This window comes from Haliotis asinina, chromosome 8, assembly GCF_037392515.1.
Source record: "Haliotis asinina isolate JCU_RB_2024 chromosome 8, JCU_Hal_asi_v2, whole genome shotgun sequence".
Classification (NCBI taxonomy): domain Eukaryota; kingdom Metazoa; phylum Mollusca; class Gastropoda; order Lepetellida; family Haliotidae; genus Haliotis; species Haliotis asinina.
Window position 1 is genome coordinate 66719668 of NC_090287.1, and position 20578 is coordinate 66740245.

Sequence of the window (20578 nt, forward strand, 5' to 3'; positions counted from 1 at the left end):
CCGGGGATTTCATTCCGGAGAGTGGATTAAAAACAACTTATAAAAATGGGTTATCGACTCTATTTGAAAAAATAAAATTAACATTTAGTAATCCTGAAATAATATCCCCCCCTTTCACACTCATCATAGAAGTCTTCTTTGATTATTCAGACAATGGAGACCCCCCAATAACACACCAAATTTTACCCGGGGTGGTAATAAACTGGTTTAGCATACACAAAGGCAAATATTGCCGTATTGTTATACAACAGGATACCCACGGGGGTCCTATAAACCACTTAATAAGCCTCCTTGGGGTTCATTTTGTACCAACAAATTCTATTAGCCTCTCACCTATTACCCTGACTAACAGTCTAGAAATTATAGGCTTTAAATTCATTGACAGATTTTTAACTAAACCCCAATTAAAATATCTTTCAAAATATATATTATAGGATGGGTCTGTACCCAGTAGCAGAGGAAGTAGCGAAGACATTGGAAACCGTAGATGGGTTCCGCTTGAGGCAGTTATGTGATGTGAAACGCCAATTAGAACAAGACCGTGACACGCGTAAAGCTCTATGTAAGAAGTACAATAGAGCTTTCAATATCGTAGACGGGGCTGACACTACCCTTATGACAACCAGCATGGGACTAGGGGCGGCAGGCGTTGGTTTGTTAACCACCATCGTGGCTGCACCTATAGTGCTAGGTTTTGAAATAACAGCTGGGATAGCGGGGGTGTTAGGGTTGACGCTTAAGTTGGTATCACGCAGACTGCATCGTAAGGCATTGAAACACGATGAGATCAGGGTTCTGGCCGAAGCAAAGCTGAACACAGTGAGTGAGCGTATTTCCACGGCACTCTCTGACAGTAAGATATCAGAAGAGGAGTTTCGTTCAATCCTATCTGAACTCAAAAAATATAACGAAATGAAACAAGATATTCGATCCAAGTCTCGTAAGTCTGCTATCAGCGAGGACGAGAAAAAAAAGTACATAGAACAGGGAATACAAAAAGCCCAGCAAGCCTTTATTATGAACACCAAAGAGATCGTAGGCGGTTCACGTTAAATTGTTTCATCGATATAAACATGACATAGGGGAACACGAGGGCGATAGCCGTAAGCGGGCCACCGATCCTATATGGTCAGTCAAAACTTACAACATAGATAAAGTGGATATGAAAGCCGACGAACCTAACTTATACTACTTGAGGGATGGGCCGGGTAGGGGGTTTGTAAGAGAAGAATTATTGATCGTACCGTACGGCACAGTATTACCTCCTACCAAGGCACAGTAATTACCGCCAACTTTTTTGTAGTAGGGGTAATAGTAGCAAGAGCTAATGACCCAACCAAAGCCTTATTTAGTAAATAAGGCTTTGTAGAGACATTTCTTGAAAGTGGTCCAGAACTGTCATTCCCTATACTACTAGGGGCTCTTGAAAAATTACATAAACCCTCTAAAAACCCCAAACTTACCTGATGACTCCTCATAAGGTCTGCAAATACCATCCATCAGTACGGGACTGAACTCCAACCACAGGAATGTTGTGACAGGACATTCACAAAGGCATCACTTTCCACTGTTAAGATACGCTTCTTGGGTTCCAGAAAGGGTTCTAGCAAAACTTTTAACTGGTGTGCTGGTCTGGTTGTGAGGGAATTAACTCAACAAAGAGTCTGATGTCACATTCCATATTTATATTTTCCTAGTATCTGATTCCTAATACATCACTTGCAGTGGTAATAATTAATAATGAATTTTCGCATGAATTCTTATTGGCCATATCTACCAGTTGACCAGCTGGGTTAGAAATCAATGTTTCTCTTCTTCAAATATTTGAGAAAAGAACTAGGATGGATTGAACTATCCTTTCTTGGTTTATAATCCTGTGGAGTCATGCCTGAAAACCCCATGGGCAGGTAATCATCAAATAAAGTTGCAGCATGGTGCAACTGATCAGGTTTTCATCATCGACATCCAGTCCAAATGTTCCTGAAGATACACTACTTTAAAGTCCTCACGCAAAACCAGCTGCCTCAAACTGTCAAAGTCCCTGTTAACTTTTGAGTGAGTGAGTGAGTGAGTGAGTTTAGTTTTACGTCGCACTTAGCAATATTCCAGCTATATGGCGACGGTCTGTAAATAATCGAGTCTGGACCAGACAATCCAGTGATCAACAACATGAGCATCGATCTGCGCAATTGGGAACCGATGACATGTGTCAACCAAGTCAGCTAGTCTGACCACCCGATCCCGTTAGTCGCCTCTTACGACAAGCATAGTCACCTTTTATGGCAAGCATGGGTTGCTGAAGGCCTATTCTACCCCGGGACCTTCACAGGTCGTTGACTTTTGATGAGTGCCAATAATTACATAAATTTTAAAGGTTCCTTCTCCCAAGCAAACTCAACAAAAGTAGTACCATCCTTTTTCTCAGCCAACATAAATGTTAGACTTTAAGCCATCACAAGTCCAACCTTTGATAATCAGAACACCTAGCAACAGGGAAGTATGTGTATGGTTAAATCGCGAACGAGCCCCTAAATTTCTGTTAAATGTCGGTTCCCAAGTTGAAATGAAAAGGTAACTAGAAATCACATGAAACCAACAGCAACAAAATATGAGATAATTATAACTTGTATTCTGAAACTAACAACGTTACAAGTACATCACTCAAAATGTATTAAAACACATGTGAGAGTGTCAGTACAAATTCCAAGGAAACATGATACAAATGAGCGACTATACCTAATGATGGAGAGGCAATATGTACTTCCAACCCCGGCCTGTACACAATGACAATATGTACTTCCAACCCCGGCCTGCACACAATGACAATATGTACTTCCAACCCCGGCCTGCACACAATGACAATATGTACTTCCAACCCCGGCCTGCACACAATGACAATATGTTCTTCCAACCACGGCCTGCACACAATGACAATATGTTCTCACATGATGATGAATGTTTATTGAGCTCAAATATCAATCACTTTTATTTTTAATAGTACTTTAACATATGTACATGTGACTAGCATTTCCTTGAAAACCTAACTCAGTATGTAACAATATCAAATGTAACAAACTCTCATTGAAACAAATGCTGTAATGCTGGAATTGAAAATCTGAAAATTGCTATGTGCTTATGTTACAGACGTGGAGTATGTTAATGTGAAGTTCGATGGAACAGAGAAATTAAGACATGGCAAGAGATTCTACATCTGTCTACATGCTGATGTAACTGATACACAATATGAAAAGTGGAACAAGACACTGCCTGAAGTGAATGCCTGTAGCGATGGCGTAACGGTGGATCTCACTCCCCCATCTCCAGGAACAATCACCATTGGACATTTACAAGGGGGAATTTTTCAGGTAAATGTTGTTGAAATTGAGACAGTATACTTTTGTGCATTCAATAAGCAACAAATTTGGTAATTCTTTTCACAAAAGTGTTCTCCTCCAGTATGAGAATCAATATAGCCATTGCATGTTTAGTCATATCAAACAGCACTTATATTTGTATTGATATGAGTGATGGATGCCCAGTGTTAGCAGAACAATGCAGATGTGTCACAAGTGTAAGCTGGGTACTGAAGCACTGAAGCCCTACTCCCTGCCTACCTGAATTCTACTTAAACACAATAAATTTTAATTATGTCCATCCTTTTTCTCTATTCCCAAAACTAGAAGATAATGTTTTTCATTCTTCAGGTAAGCCGCAGTGAAGTGATTGTGTCCTGGGCTGACTTCATGGACATTGAGGAATCTGGAAGTATCCCTCATCAACACGGCATCTCACACTATGAACTTGCATTAGGTAGGTTTTACACTGTTCACTCATGGGTAAAAGCTAAACCGTTGACTTGTGGGTAAAAGTTAAACTGCTGACTCATGGGTAAAAACTAGGTTGGTATTTCAAATGAAAGTGGGAACTATGATAATTATTATTGTTATGATACTTCTGATATAGCATGGCAATAATAACTCTGAAGAAATGAGCGCCGCTAAAGAAATCTACATATAAACTGGAAAACAAAAAATGTTATCACTAATGTAACTGGGTTGAAGCAACTTATCAAAACACTGCAAATATAAAGTTATAAACAGAACTATGACAACCATTCTTAATTCAACAACACTGAATAATAGTGCTGTTTGTTCAGAGACCATCAAACACGAGAGAATACTTTCTTTAGCATGGCATCTTGTATATGTGGTATTATCTCCAGAATTTCTCTTCAGGAAATAGCTATACGGATCAGTATGGTAGCTGCATCAGTGCTAGGACTGGTAACATACAACACACTTCAGCAGTCACACATGCACGCACATTCAGCTGGTAACATACCACACACTACAGCAGTGACACATGTACCTACATTCAGCTGGTAACATACCACACACTACAGCAGTGACACGTGTACCTACATTCAGCTGGTAACATACCACACACTACGGCAGTCACACGTGTACCTACATTCAGCTGGTAACATACCACACACTACGGCAGTGACACGTGTACCTACATTCAGCTGGTAACATACCACATACTACGGCAGTGACACCTGTACCTACATTCAGCTGGTAACATACCACATACTACGGCAGTGACATGTGTACCTACATTCAGCTGGTAACATACCACACACTACGGCACTGACACGTGTACCTGCATTCAGCTGGTAACATACCACTCACTACGGCAGTGACACGTGTACCTACATTCAGCTGGTAACATACCACACACTACGGCAGTGACACGTGTACCTACATTCAGCTGGTAACATACCACATACTACGGCAGTCACACGCGTACCTACATTCAGCTGGTAACATACCACACTCTACGGCAGTCACACGTGTACCTGCATTCAGCTGGTAACATACCACACACTACGGCAGTGACACGTGTACCTACATTCAGCAGGTAACATACCACACACTACGGCAGTGACACCTGTACCTACATTCAGCTGGTAACATACCACATACTACGGCAGTCACACGCGTACCTACATTCAGCTGGTAACATACCACATACTACGGCAGTGACATGTGTACCTACATTCAGCTGGTAACATACCACACACTACGGCAGTCACACGTGTACCTGCATTCAGCTGGTAACATACCACTCACTATGGCAGTGACACGTGTACCTACATTCAGCTGGTAACATACCACACACTACGGCAGTGACACGTGTACCTACATTCAGCTGGTAACATACCACACACTACGGCAGTCACACGTGTACCTACATTCAGCTGGTAACATACCACATACTACAGCAGTCACACGCGTACCTACATTCAGCTGGTAACATACCACATACTACGGCAGTCACACGTGTACCTACATTCAGCTGGTAACATACCACACACTACGGTAGTGACACGTGTACCTACATTCAGCTGGTAACATACCACACACTACGGCAGTGACACGTGTACCTACATTCAGCTGGTAACATACCACATACTACGGCAGTCACACGTGTACCTACATTCAGCTGGTAACATACCACACACTACGGCAGTCACACGCGTACCTACATTCAGCTGGTAACATACCACACTCTACGGCAGTCACACGTGTACCTACATTCAGCTGGTAACATACCACACACTACGGCGGTGACATGTGTAGGTACGTTTGTAGTATCTGAGTCATTCCCACAACTCTCCATCCACATCTCACAGTACCTACTCGTATCAGGCTCTGTATTCCACTGTTTGCTTCCTTTCATCACACTAGGTTCTGTAAATGGGGGCGAGGACATCCAATCATTCCAGAATGTTGGTCAGGTCAATCGTGTAACCCTTCCAGACCTGACACTACAAGATGGGCATGCAGTTTATGCGACAGTCAGAGGTAAATGACATTTATTTAAAATTTCAGAGTTTAATTATACTCACAACACTCATAACAAAGTCAAAGCCACACATCCTTTTGTGATCTCAGTTGGTTTGGTGTTGATTGGACGAGACAACCCACTAAGAGTGTTGAACCCTCACATGAAGAATTAGGGATAACCATGTCCAAATCAACAAACCTCATCTTTGTTTAGAAAAAAAACCCAATAAAATATCACTGAATTATCTGTCCTGTATGATAGTAATGTGGTTGACAAGATTCATGAAAAGCATGGCCAATGTGTATACTCTGTCTATACCGTTGTCAGAATCATTATTGGTCCTGGAGCCCTTAGTTTGGTATCCCCCAATGTCTTGGCACAAATCTGTAGTGTGCCTGGGTTCTCCACCATGAGCAATCTCTTCTGACACTTGGTAATGCATACAACTATAGTGTTCTGGAGCCTTCATATGCCAACACCTTCTCTGTTGGTGAGCTATGTGCGCGTGCACTTCCTGGGGAATGTTCCATTGACTGACTAGGCTACTAGTAAAGGAGGACAAGATTTCTTGAGCAGATGATGAACTTAGCCAGCACGGCACTGCCTGCATCACCAAAACCCATATCTTTCTTTTGCATTTTATTTTCATTTGTGAAAGACAATCGTAAAAACTGAAAGTATATGAAGTAATCCCAAGAAAAACTGGTTCCAGCTTACAGTTATGACAAGGAAAGTTCTCTCCCCTGAATAGTGATAATAATCAAACTATAAAATGGCCTTCCCATAATGATAGAGTCAAATATCACCAGCATATGGCTATGAATCACATTCAAATAGTGATGATAGAGCAAACATAAGCATCTGAGGTTGTTCACAGCACAAAAAACACAACACAAGAATATATGGTGCAAGTGAATAAACAGAATGTTACGTCAGACATGGACATTAATGTATCACAAGAATGGATGAAAGCAAATTGACACCTATCACATGGGTGATTCACTAGCACTCTGATAATAATCTGTCTTTGATAGAAATAAATATGTATGCATACAGTGACATCCCACACTATCATCTTGAAAGTATAGTTCTTTATATGCTACGAAACATTTGGTTCAGCCATAAAGGTAATCTGCTAAGTGAGACCAAGACCTTTTGTTCGAAATTCAATTTGCAACCAAGAGAATTGATACCTTAAGTATAACTAATATCTGAGATTGAAAATCAAACAATCTTATCCAGTTTGGCCAGTTATAGGGACATCTTGGTGAATGTGGACTTTGCAACAACTTGTGACTGCCAAGATTCTTCCTGCTACCAACCGACAGGCTATAGGTGACTTCTTTATTACTGACAATACAGAGACTTTCGTCAGTTATTCGGAAATTACCATGAGTGACTCCTGCAATTTGGGATTGAAATTTTAAGTTCCTTATGGATGCTGTGAGGGTATATGCCAAACACAGACCCAAAGAGAAGAGGAACCAGTAGAATGTCTTTCAGAATGGGTTTAGTGAAGGTGTGATATTTTAAGTTCATTGGTTACAAGGGAGACATGCCATGATTGTACAACCATTGCAAAGTTTGTACAATCAATGCAATTTTTGTACACCCAATGCCACAGTTGTACAGCCAATGCCACACTTGTACAACCAACCAAATTTATACAGCTAATGTAAAGTTTGTACATCAAGGTGACCAGAGAGATAACATTATACATATCGAGTTTTCAAGTTTGTATGAACTTCTTGACTTCAGTAGTGACCTCCTGTTTCCTTCACAGTGTATAGTACTGTCAATACCATTCAGGTTGTCAACAAGTTGTTGTGATCACCTGGCAACCTATTCATCTCTAGTTGATCTCAAGCAGCTTGTGACTTCTGCAATTCTTGAATTGTGTTATAAGTTTTAACCGCAATGGTTACAAACATGATCTTCAAACACAAGCTCTGGTTTTCATGTGACATTGTGAGCTATAGGCAAATGCTTGCTTTCAAATGTAGTCTAAATGACTCCTAGAAAGTTTGAAACTGTGCCAGATCATTCTCTAGCACTGCGGAGGTATTACTTGCACACCGCTACACATGTCCAAATGTTTATTTTATTTACAGCGAACGACTTTGTGAACTTCACAACACAGATAACGTCATCTGCCGTGATTGTGGACTCTTCCCCTCCTCTGAAAACAGGCAGAAATATTCAGATGGAGGACAGATACATCATGCATCCTACGGTGTCACTGTGGTGAGAAACATATATATTCAGGGTAATAGTGAAAGGAAATTTATTTGTATTTAGTCTCAATTAAAAACCAAACAACCATTGTATAGTACACATATACAGAACATATTTGGCCTTATCTGTGTGCTTCACTTTATATATGTAAATGAACTGATGGTGGCTGCTGATTCCTGTTTGTGTATGTATTGTTACCTCAGCATCTTTCATTTTGCAGCTGGGAGGGAGTCTTTGTTGACCCTCACAGCGGCGTCACCCTGTATGAACTGACACTCGGCTCAAGCCCTGGACAAGGGGATCTTATTCATAAACAGACATTAAAAGAAACCTGTCACAGCTTTGATCTTTCGTCAAAATTAAAAGATGGCCACTCCATCTATTTAACACTTAAGGTAAACAATCCTGTGTACTTAGAAATACACATATAATTCACATCCGATGGAAAATATCAATGTGTGTACACTATCTTCATGATTTCATAAGTCAGGCAATTAATATTCAGAAAAGAAATGACATATGTTGGATCAATGCCATTCTTAACAATTTCACAAAATGGTAAAGATCTGCATCACTTCATTCCACATTAAGGTGACCCGTATAGAACTGCTCCACATTATACTGACTCGTATAGAACTGCTCCACATTAGGGAGATTCGTGTACAACTGCTCCACATAAGGGTGCCTAGCATAGAACTGCTCCACATTACAGTGACTTGTCTAGAACTGCTCCACATTAGGGAGATTCGTGTACAACTGCTCAACATAAGGGTGACTAGCATAGAACTGCTCCACATTACAGTGACTTGTCTAGAACTGCTCCACATTAGGGAGATTTGTGTACAACTGCTCAACATAAGGGTGACTAGGATAGAACTGCTCCACATTACAGTGACTTGTCTAGAACTGCTCCACATTAGGGAGATTCGTGTACAACTGCTCAACATAAGGGTGACTAGGATAGAACTGCTCCACATTACAGTGACTTGTCTAGAACTGCTCCACATTAGGGAGATTTGTGTACAACTGCTCAACATAAGGGTGGCTAGCATAGAACTGCTCCACATTACAGTGACTTGTCTAGAACTGCTCCACATTAGGGAGATTCGTGTACAACTGCTCAACATAAGGGTGACTAGGATAGAACTGCTCCACATTAGGGTGACCCATATAGAACTGCCCCCTAGTTCAGGGCACTGTAGGTAGCAGGAAAAATCTTCATGTTGACAGGGTCGAGTAGTTTTCTGGTTTTGAAGTCAATCTGGTTCCTCTTGATGACTTTGGTGATGCTCCAGACAAACCAATCCATCAAGACAAACCAGTTCATCAAGACTAAAAAGTCCACATAGATAAACTCGTCCTCTAGAAAGTGAAAAGCCTTTGATACTGGCCTTTGTTGATGATCGATATGGAAAAGCTCAAGATTATGAAACTTGCACTTAAAGTATTGATATGTGTCACATTCACATGGTTGTTCATTGAACTACCAGCGAGAGACGACTAACAGGCATGACCTGCCAATATGACTTACCATTTGGCTTGTTCATCGATAGGCCAAAGTGCACATGTAATTGAAACTGGACAACAACAAAAATTACAAAGCAGGAGTAAATAACAACAATAAACTGGATGAAGTTATTCCTGCAAACATTGCCTGAACATACCTTTGACTAAGGAACTGTTCTTACAGGCCTTCAATGGAGCTGGACTTTCCACCATGGTGATATCTCGCCCTATGGTTGTGGACACAAGCCCCCCCACATCAGGCCATGTGTTTGATGGGACACACCCACTAACAACATCAGGAATGAAGGACAGAGATTATGTGACAAGTATTGAAGAAATGGGTGCACGTTGGGAAGGTTTCTCTGACCCACATTCTAGCATAGCTTACTACCGTATCAAGGTTGGAACCTGCTCAGGCTGGGAGAACATAATGGCAGAATACCAGGCTGGAAACAGGGAAGGTTTGGAACTGTTGGTGTATTGTTTCATGAGCAAGTTTCATGTAGATTCATAAATAATCCTAACAAAGTGGGCAGAAATGTAAGAGACGACATTATCACAATTACAGATGCTGCGTTCCATCTGCAACACCACATCCCGTTTGAAGAGGGTGTCAGGTATTACGTGACAGTGACAGCTTGTAACATGGCAGGACTGTGCAGCAGTGCAACATCTGATGGTGTTATCCTGGATCAAACTCCTCCTGTCCCTGGCAGAGTCATGGACGGCACACAAGACCGAGACACCCAGTACCAGGCTTCCAGGTTCACTCATATTCCTGCTTAGTGATTTTACTGTCAAGGTTTAACCCTAACCCTGGCACACAAAATACAGACCTGCGGTAACAGGTCTCCAGATAAAAACCCTGACTTCAAATCATCAATGAAGAAATATGCGAACATGCTACCTCTATAGTTTATGACGTCACTAGCCTACATATGGAACAAATAGTTCCTTAATTATTTAATTGGGGATACACCCAGAGCCCTCAAATGGAAAATCATGGTGACCTCCTTGCATTATTGATCCCTTTATCTGTGAAAAGTTGGTGTCAGTGGGTAGTGTAGTGGTTGAAGCGTTCGCTCGTCAGACCAAAAATCCGAGGTTCGATTCCCCACGTGGGTACCATGTATGAAGCTCGTCTTGTGTGTTACCAGACATGATATTGCTGGACTAATGCCACAAGCTAACCCTAAACTTGTTCACTCTGCCGCAGAACTCACTTCTCATGTATGCAGAATATCGTATGAATATCAGTAAAGCTCTGTACGATATGTACAGTTGTTCCACTTTTGCGTTTCTAAGTTCTGAAAAGTACATATGATAAAATTGCAAAAAAGTTACATAGTGACTTGAATATCTCACGAAAAAGTCAAATGATGAGTACCTTCTGGAAATTAGTATAAAGGGCATGTCCTCTTTGAGAGGCATGTGGGAATGGGCAGTCGAGCTTTGCTACTTCATTGATGGCTTTGCACCAAACTACATTGGTATAGGGCTGATCAATAATCATTTGTTTGTGCTGTCAGATAGTTTAGAATTATGTACAGGTCGCTGTAATATATGCAGAAAAACTCATACTGCAAAATCTAACCCTGACTTCTGTATGTCTGATGATGCATTAGGACATTCCTGGGCTGCACGTGGCATGGGTTCCAGGACACAGAATCAGGTGTGGACTTCTATGAATGGCGAATTGGGACAACGCCAGGGGGGGACGACATTCTCAAGCCCCGATATGCTGCTCTAGAAGAGGTAGCATTAGTCACACTAACAAACACAACAAAGTTGACAACTGGTCATGAGATGTTTTGTACAGTGAGAGTCTACGATAAGGCAGGTACAGTGAATTCATAATTGTAATGAATGCACATTTCGTTTAACTCAGAAAGTTTTACTATTTGTACATATGAGAAATATGGAGGAAATACAAATGTTCTCTTCACTTGGTGTTATGTTGGAAAACACTGCTATAATTGTATCTTGTGATTTTTGACCATATATGAACGACATATTATGTATTGATAATGAAGGGTGCGGTAGTTGTAATTTCCTATTCAGGGTTGTTTTCGGAGTCTACATCGAATGGCTTCATCATTGACAATAGTGCACCTGAGATAATAAAAAGGCCAAGCATTGATGGAGGACTGGGATCCTTGGTTGCCATGACGCTGATCAGTCGGTCCACTCTGAAGGTCAGCTGGGAGGTGAGGGATGAGGAGTCTTTCATAGAGAAGCAGTACATCTCAATATCCTCTCACCAGTTAGGGGAGTTTGACTCGTCCTTGATGGAGGTAAGAACCATGCTTGTTCATATGGGGAAAAGTGTTGCAATGCCCAGTGATGTTCATACTATCAATATGTTAGCATTAGCCATAAGAGGAGAATTATCCAAACATTACTTTAACTCGCTATTTGGACAAAATGTTCCTCAAGGAATGATTATTAAATTACTAATCTGAAAGCAAAGAGAACGAAAACCTGTAATTTGTTTAGAGAAACAAACGCTGCAATAATATGATTGATCATCTTGTAGTACTGATAACTAGAGTCCTATGACATTCATTGGTGTGGCCATCTCTGGCATACAATGCTCAGTAGATTTATTTTAGAGACATCATAACACTATTGATGGACGGAACTTGTGCCAAGATATTGCGCTGCACATATGTAATGTTTCAAACTCTGCCATCTGTGATGAATAAAAGAAATCCACTTTGGTGTGTATGTGTGTGGGGGGGACTAAGCAAAAGACTATAGTGTGAGTGAGTGAGTGAGTGAGTTTAGTTTTATGCCGCACTCAGCAATATTCCAGCTATATGGCGACGGTCTGTAAATAATCGAGTCTGGACCAGGCAATCCAGTGATGAACAACATGAGCAACGATCTGCACAATTGGGAACCGATGACATGTGTCAACCATGTCAGTGAGCCTGACCACTCGATCCCGTTCGTCGCCTCTTACGACAAGCACAGTCGCCTTTTGTGGCAAGCATGGGTTGCTGAAGGCCTATTCTACCATGGGACCTTCACAGGTCCAAAAGATTATAAAAGGGTAAAATCCAAAGACCAAAACACACATCTGAATTTCATAAATATTTTGCTTATTTTCAAATAACTTAAAAAGTTATCATTAAGCTGTTCATTTGATGAACATTATGATTAGGCCTTAATCTTGCATGCTTTAAAGGTCACATGCAACCAAAAAATCAAACATAATTAAAACACACTTATCACATATTCATGATATATAAAATGCATTGCTGTTTAAGAAAAAACAAATAGACAAAATTATAAGTGTATTATCGCAAATCAAAAGTGCAATACTTTGTACTTGGGTTTACCTCTCTCGAAACGAAGTAACCGCAATACCGAACCCAGTCAGAGCTTTTTGGGTGTGCCCTCAACACTACAATGCCTTTTCACTGACCACTGGTTCATTTGCCAATACACTTAGCCGGCTCTTTGTTTATGGCTCACAATCCCGATAGGTGTTAATTTCAAACTGCATGTGGTCAGTGATTGAAGTTGTGCATTGCATATTGTCATCAGCATACAGGCAGGCAGACATATAAGTGTCAATAAACCAGACCTTGAGTTTTCTCCATGACAGAGTTTGTTTATCACAATCAATATGGTTTTTTCTCATGTAATGAATAGATTATTTACTTGTTTGTGTATATAAACCAAGCTTAGACTACTGCTCACGACCTCATACTCAGTTCCAAGCTCAGCAAACCTGTTCAATGCATATGTGTTATGAGCTGTTGAAACCACTTTTCCCCCCAAGCACTGGGGTAAAATTAGTGATTCGTTTGAACTGAAATTTCGTGGGCTTTTTATCATCATGGGTTTTTTTTCAGCTTTATAAGCTGAATTGGGATGATTGTCTTTGGCCTAAAGGCATCACAATCTGCTAAGTTGTGTTTTACATTGCATGTGACCTTTAAAAGCCTGTGAGTGAGTCTAGTTTTACCCCGCACTCAGCAATATTCCAGCCATATGGCGGCAGTCTGTAAATAAGAGACTCTAGACCAGACAATCCGGTGACCAACAACATGAGCATCAATCTGTGCAATTGGGAACCGATGACATGTGTCAACCAAGTCAGCAAGCATGACCACCCGATCACATTAGTCACCTCTAACGACAAGCTTAGACACCTTTTATGGCAAGTATAGGTTGCTGAAGGCCTATTCTAAACAGGGACCTTCACAGGTTTTAAAAGCCTATGATTACTTAACAGGGGAGTGATGTGTTTATAGTACGACCCAATGAAGCTTCACTAGCCAGTTGGACCAATGACTGTGGAGGTTTACTAACCCGACTAGAGTTTTACTAGCCATGGGCTAGCGGGACAGGGACTATATTTTGCAGATTGGTCTAAAGTAACGAGTTGAAGGAATGCCTAATTGTAATTCTGCCTATGGTCTACCTAACCTGATTCTAATTACACACCGCAGCTTCTCATATTTTGCAACTGGCATTCTGATGCCAGAGAACGGAATTTCAGAAGTATTTATTCTTCTGTATGCTTTTGGAAAATACCGGTTGTCATCCATGTCTTGAAGTCCATTGTTCAAGTGTTATTGTTTGTGGCACATGATCAGCTGATATTGTGAACCCACATGTGTGGTATATTTCAGCTTCCTGGGCTGGTCAGGGAGTTTACGTTTTCCAAACTTAACCTCCACGATGGTAGTCGATATCAGATCAGGGTATCTTCATGTAACATGGCAGGCCTCTGTTCCACCTCTGACACTGAGGAGATACTGCTGGATGGATCAATACCCACAACAGGTGCTAACATATTGTCCATTAAGAACACTAGACAATCAACATGCAGCTGGAACTGTATCATTATACCTTCATTAATTAATTCGCTTTTTGAACCTGAGAGTCTATGGCAATCAGTGTCAGTGTTCTTTACATGTAACCACAGGTGTGATCCTGAAAAGTATTAAACTGTTGAAACCTATGCAAGTGTATTACTGTATGTCTGCAAGCTATCAGCTAACACATCTGCAAAACAGTAAACTGTTTAATGACTTGAAAGCACTATCTGTTATAGCCGTTCACTCCATCCTCTTTGGAGCATGGTAACAGAATTGATAAATTGTTGTATCTTAACAGGTGCCTTGGCAGTGGAGACCGATCATGCTGCACAGTTATCAAGGCATCAATCTAGTTATATGATGTGGTCACCGACAAGTGTCCATCTCGCCTGGCTAGGTTTTGCAGATCTTCATTCTGGTATAGAACATTACAAAGTCACAGTTGGATCTGAACCTTTTGCCTCCGACTTCTTACTCGTGAGTTTACCTTCACATCCTTAAGTGGTAGGTAAACCACCAATATTTGCTGTTTTCGGTACCTTTGTCAATGACATTAGCATGATGTATGTTTCTGTGTCAGACCAAGCACCCCTTGATCTTCCGCCACAACACTACCGGCCCTGACAAAGACGATGAGGGCATAGTCCAGTTATTCACCGCTGACACAAAAGATCTATCATCGAGAACTTCCGTATTTGTTACAATATGGGCTGTCAATCATGTAAGTGACGACACCTTTTCTACATTGACATACATGGCAGTTGATTTCATCCGTGATTGTACAACGTGTAGCAAGTCAGTTGTAATAAACTCTTCAGCTGTGATTATTGTGTCCAGGTCGGTCTGTTGAGCAGCCCCCTCCATTCCGAGCTGGTTCTTGGAAGGTTAGGCGAGCTGCAGCTGGTGAGGCGGTGCAGGTCGTACAACTGTGAGGGACACTGTGTCTGTGCTGCCCTGGACAAGACCTGTGGTAGTCGTCAGGGATGTACAGTTATGAACAATGGTAATTTATCATCACATGACATGCCAGTGCATAAAATGTGATAGCAGAGAAGAATGCACTGTGTTTGATTGTTGAACTTTTCAGTTTTTGATATCATATCCTAAGCTTTGGTATCAAAATATTGTTCACAGAACAGAACTGATACACCTGTTAATCCAATATATTTTAATAGTATATCAATACATTGCTATATGCAGACTGGACACTGCTATAAAGGAACTTACATACAATGGATTGGTCCATAAAGAACACTCAGGGTTCCACTTGAGTTTATCCACCTGAGATTAAAAATAAACGGGACTAGTGAAGCAGACTTGTCTGTTTCATATTCAACACTTGTCACCAATGGGGTGAAATCAGCATTTCACAAAACCCTGGTGTCATCACTATGTATTTCATTTGAATGCGTTGGCCTGGTCATAATGACATCTGCTAAATAACATGCTACAACTTCAATGCCCAAGACAGAATGATTTTAGTCTCTATATTGTCAACTGCAGGTAGCCGACACGCGGTTGTAACAGTAAAGGATATCCTGGATCTGAGGAATTTGGACGGTGATGAAATTGCTAATAACAATGACGACGCTGACTTCTCCCCATGTGACACCTTCCTTGCTGCTACGTGGGCGGTGGCCACAAGTCAGGGTCTCCAGCCTGTCAGGTGAGAATCCATGAAGACCAAAGTAACAAACTGAGAACCTCATGAGAAGACTTCTGTGTCATGTACTGTTTTTCACTCACAGGTATGAGTACAGTGTGGGTAAGAGTGATCAGGAATCACCTAAGGGAATATTCAACGGAGGCAGCGAGAGGGTTTGGTTCGATGCTGGAGTCACCCAGTTTGCAGTTGTACCACTCACTCACGGTATTGTGTCTTTATCTAATATAGAAACCCAGTGAAATAGATCACAACTGTAAATCAGCCATTAATGCACCAAATGCATAGTTCAAAATATACTATAAGTTATACGAAAGTTAATTCGTCATATGTTTTACATCTCTTCAGAGTCGGGTAATATAATGCCACTTTTCTTTAAATAAATGTACTCAATGAAACTTGGTTACCTTCGCCGTCATGCACCTTGTCATGTTGCAAAGATAAAACATGAAATAGGTTTAAAACAACACTCATTCGTATTAATCAGACAGATTCCCGATACACTGCATGGAGAATGGGGAAAGCTGTCTTAAAGGATTCAGATAAATTACAATTAATTGAAAGAAGTTAAACCAACACAAAAATTAACACTTGCAAAAGCAAACATGTGTCTTAATAGGCTTTAACATGTGTTATTTCCAACCAGGAATGCGAATGGAAGTGCATGACACTCAAATGCCATGCAGAAAAATATAATTTCAGGCATACACACTTTAAAATTGGAATAGTGTTCTTCTGGATTGATTGAGACTGTGCCATTTCTAATGTAAAATTTGTTAAAACTGCTAATAACAAGGAATTTAAACATTCTTGGTCATTAGACTACTGCTGCAGAATGCTATGATATATAATAAGTTGTTGCAAAAACACTATCGCATGCTGCCCATGCAAAATTCGGGTTACAGAATAAAGGGCACAGCAGTCTTATCGCAGTCATCTCCCAGTCGACATGTTGTATAATTGACACACCTAAGAAAAATATAACATGATGGTTATTCATGCTCTCCCCATGCCTAACTGTCACCGTTGAACAATGTACATGTCAGCAGCCATTTATACACACTTGCCCTGCCATCAGAGTAGTCAAAATGAAATCTCTACTCGTCAGCGAAGAGGACACCATCCCAAGCTTGTTTCCCATACTTTAGAAACTACATGTATGCAACAGGCAAAATGTGCCTGTCGGTGACACTGGTGAAAACCTGGAGGTCTTGCAGGCTGCTGTGTGCCCCCTCCGTATGCATCTTGGAACTAACTGGGCGTAAGTAAGGAATGGTACAAGTTGTCAAACTGGCAGTCTGGAATCGATTTATTAGACGGGTCAGGAAAATTTGGAACCCTTGCACACGTGACATCAAGAGTGGATGGACAGTCCAAGGAATATGTCTCATGTTCCCATTATGTTAAAAACGCCTCCATGGAGATGGAGGGACACTAAACTGTCTTTTATTTCAGGCAATTTCCAGTCTCTAGCACACCCACATCACGGAGACGCTGATTTTCTGCAATGGCATGATGTACATGCAGTTTTTGTTGAAATAAACACATTTTCTACAACATTCACAGGCTAGAGAAAAATCAATCTTTGTTCAGTTTTCAGTATCAGGTTGTGAACTTCTGGTGTCAGAATGCATGCAAAAAATGAAGTGTGCAGAAAGTGCCTCAGGTGATACATGACATAATATCCCAACTTTCTGACTATAAGTAAAATCATCCAATATAAGCCATTCAAATCAATGCAACTAAGCTTTCAGTGTGAAGCCCCAAAACCATCATGCCTGCACCCAGAGTGAATACAACACAGAAGAGTAATCTCTAAATACACTAGTGCAATTACTGAACGGACAATTATTGAAGAAATTAAAAATGCTTTAATCATAGAGTTGACATTAAGACAAACAGTGGTTACAGGCTAGACTCATTATCAAGAGTTATGACATTAACACAGGTAACCTAAACCTCAGGAAATAATGAAAACAAAGTAAATCCAAATCCATGGTATGGTTACTTGCAAATTGGGGGACAAGCACGTGCTGACAGGCCTCACTGACAGGAAAAATCCACTTGAAAGAATGCGACCTCTTTTGACTTCTCCAGGCAGATATCTATGTTCCCGACATCTAGGTGTTCATCCATCTCTGACAGCACATAAATGCCAAGCATGTTTACTATGGTGCACACGCATTCAGCACTGGAATCAACGTCAATGGTCATCAGTGCTGTTTACTGACGAAAGCCTGTTTAATATTTCATAACCTCACAAAAATATACAGATGACATCAGGAACGTTTTATAGATGCTGCTATTCTGGCCCATAATCAATTCAGTTGTGTGTCCATAATTATCTGGGCTGCAGCAAGCACACAATTACACGTTATTGTAGGAGATCTCACTGCACTGCAGAGATGATATAGTGGCTTCAATTGTGGTACCATTCACACGAGGACCGCCAATACTCCATCACTCCATAGACACGTTGTCAATGACTTCATTCACCAACAGGGCTTTAGGAGAATGGACTGGCCTTCTTGCTACCCCAACTGAATATTCATAGGATGATCTGGGGCACACGTTTACCGAAGACACCCGGGGTCACATAATCTCAGAGGAGTGGGATTCCATACCCTTCATAATGAACCTGGTAGGGAATACGATGTGAAACTGCACAGAAAGGATCAACAGCAGGGCCGGTTACACTAGATACTGACTCTGTACTTCTACCAGGAGTTTTGACTGCTGTGTGTAAACTACCTTATGAAGGGCACCTTTTGCATTTATGCAACTTCTTTTGCTATCATTGTTAAAATGAAACTCAATACAATCGTTACAAGTCACCAGGTCCCTCATAGTTGCTTCAACTTCTCTGTAGATCTGTATATTATAGCAGACCCTTAATACTTGTGCTGAGTGTATGTAGGACTGAGGCCTGTTTCTGAACTGTGGTCATTCCGATGACATCAGTACCACTGAACAGACAGAACACAACACAGTTCATAAAAGAATTCATGTTTAACATTTAAAGCAAGTTCAGTGGACATTATCGCTTTTCCATCTCTGCAGAAATTCATCCATCAAACGTTGTTCAAACCCATGCCTCAACACAATCAGAAAACAATCATACAAACCCAAAACCATGTTTAATTAAGACAAGACTCTAGCACGACATCATAACAAATTTTCCAGACATGATTATTTGAACGTTATAACTTGCACCAGTACTTTATAACACTGACAGATCTGTTGATATATGATGGATATACCCCAGCTAGCATTTGTTGATTTTGAGTGGGCTTTCAGAATTCGTTTGAAGAACTTGACATGGAAGTCTCCAACTTTTCATCACCAACAGTCCATGGATGTTATAATGTTGTTTGTTTCTCAAACATCATGACCTTTGTTTTCTTCACATTGATAGTTATAACACACTTTTTAACATATACTTCCAAAGTGTTTCTGAGATTTTGCAAACCCTTGGCAGAATGTGATAGAAAACCCATATCATCAACTAACAAGGATTAAAAACAGATATACGTTGTGAAGAATGATTCCATCGTTGTTTTCTTGATGCTCTTGTCCTAAATCTTCCAGGAAGAATGAGAATAATGGTGACATGATTTTTGCTTTATCCCAGTTCCAATATTGATAACACGAGATAGTGTAGAAACTTTCTTGACATACGATTTCATCTCATGTTATATGGAGTTCATAACTGACCACATTTTCCCTTTAACACCATGTTAATATAGCTTGCACGATTGTCCACTTCTATATACACTAGCAAAGGCCTTTGACAGATCCACAGAACAACATTACAGTTTTTCTTTCTCATTTACGATACTACTGCAGTCAAACTCAGATTACAGTTATGATGTCAAATCCTACCATTGACAGAGGTACCGTGAGCCTTACTGTACAGATTAAAGTCTCTGTTTACACAGTTGAACATAGATAAACATCAATAGCATTTCAACAGAAATCAACTCACATAAAGACGAGATTATCAAAAACAACTACTAATGTGCCACTGAGTGATTTGTGGACTAAAAGGTTGTTATGTGGTAGTGTTATTCGGTGTGTATTAATGTTAAAAAAATGATAATCTAAAGTTGAAGATAAACTGAGGAGCAAAGGAAAGTACACAGCTTGTGTTTCTTCCAAAAAGATCAAATTATCAAGACCTTTTAATGAAACAGAAATTGCATGTTGAAGCACACTGCCATACATGTGTTTTATCACCTAAATGACACTGTAACCATAACAGCAATGTAGTGATGACCACTGCAGACGATGCTGGAAGGTCAAGGCCATTCCCATCACGATTCTAAGACTTCCTTTGCTGGGTCACTCACATGTCAGACCTGTCATACTGAAACCACTCACATATCAGACCTGTCATACTGAAACCACTCACATGTCAGACCTGTCATACTGAAACCACTCACATGTCAGACCTGTCATTTAAACAGTTAAACAGCTGAATTACAGTTTG

General features: G+C 40.6%; 1 protein-coding gene across 1 annotated transcript in view; it reads left to right on the forward strand.

Annotated features, from left to right (window-relative positions):
* The window catches only part of LOC137295359 (uncharacterized), a 76475-nt gene that overhangs the window by 37187 nt on the left and 18710 nt on the right, over positions 1-20578 (forward strand). The window contains exons 20-34 of the mRNA XM_067826673.1: positions 3145-3365; positions 3705-3810; positions 5751-5867; positions 7962-8094; positions 8306-8480; positions 9776-10052; positions 10160-10355; positions 11217-11431; positions 11653-11885; positions 14238-14391; positions 14725-14903; positions 15013-15147; positions 15264-15432; positions 15939-16092; positions 16175-16262. Of these exons, the coding sequence (XP_067682774.1) occupies positions 3145-3365; positions 3705-3810; positions 5751-5867; positions 7962-8094; positions 8306-8480; positions 9776-10052; positions 10160-10355; positions 11217-11431; positions 11653-11885; positions 14238-14391; positions 14725-14903; positions 15013-15147; positions 15264-15432; positions 15939-16092; positions 16175-16262 (2552 nt within the window). The remainder of the gene's footprint in view (positions 1-3144; positions 3366-3704; positions 3811-5750; positions 5868-7961; positions 8095-8305; positions 8481-9775; positions 10053-10159; positions 10356-11216; positions 11432-11652; positions 11886-14237; positions 14392-14724; positions 14904-15012; positions 15148-15263; positions 15433-15938; positions 16093-16174; positions 16263-20578) is intronic.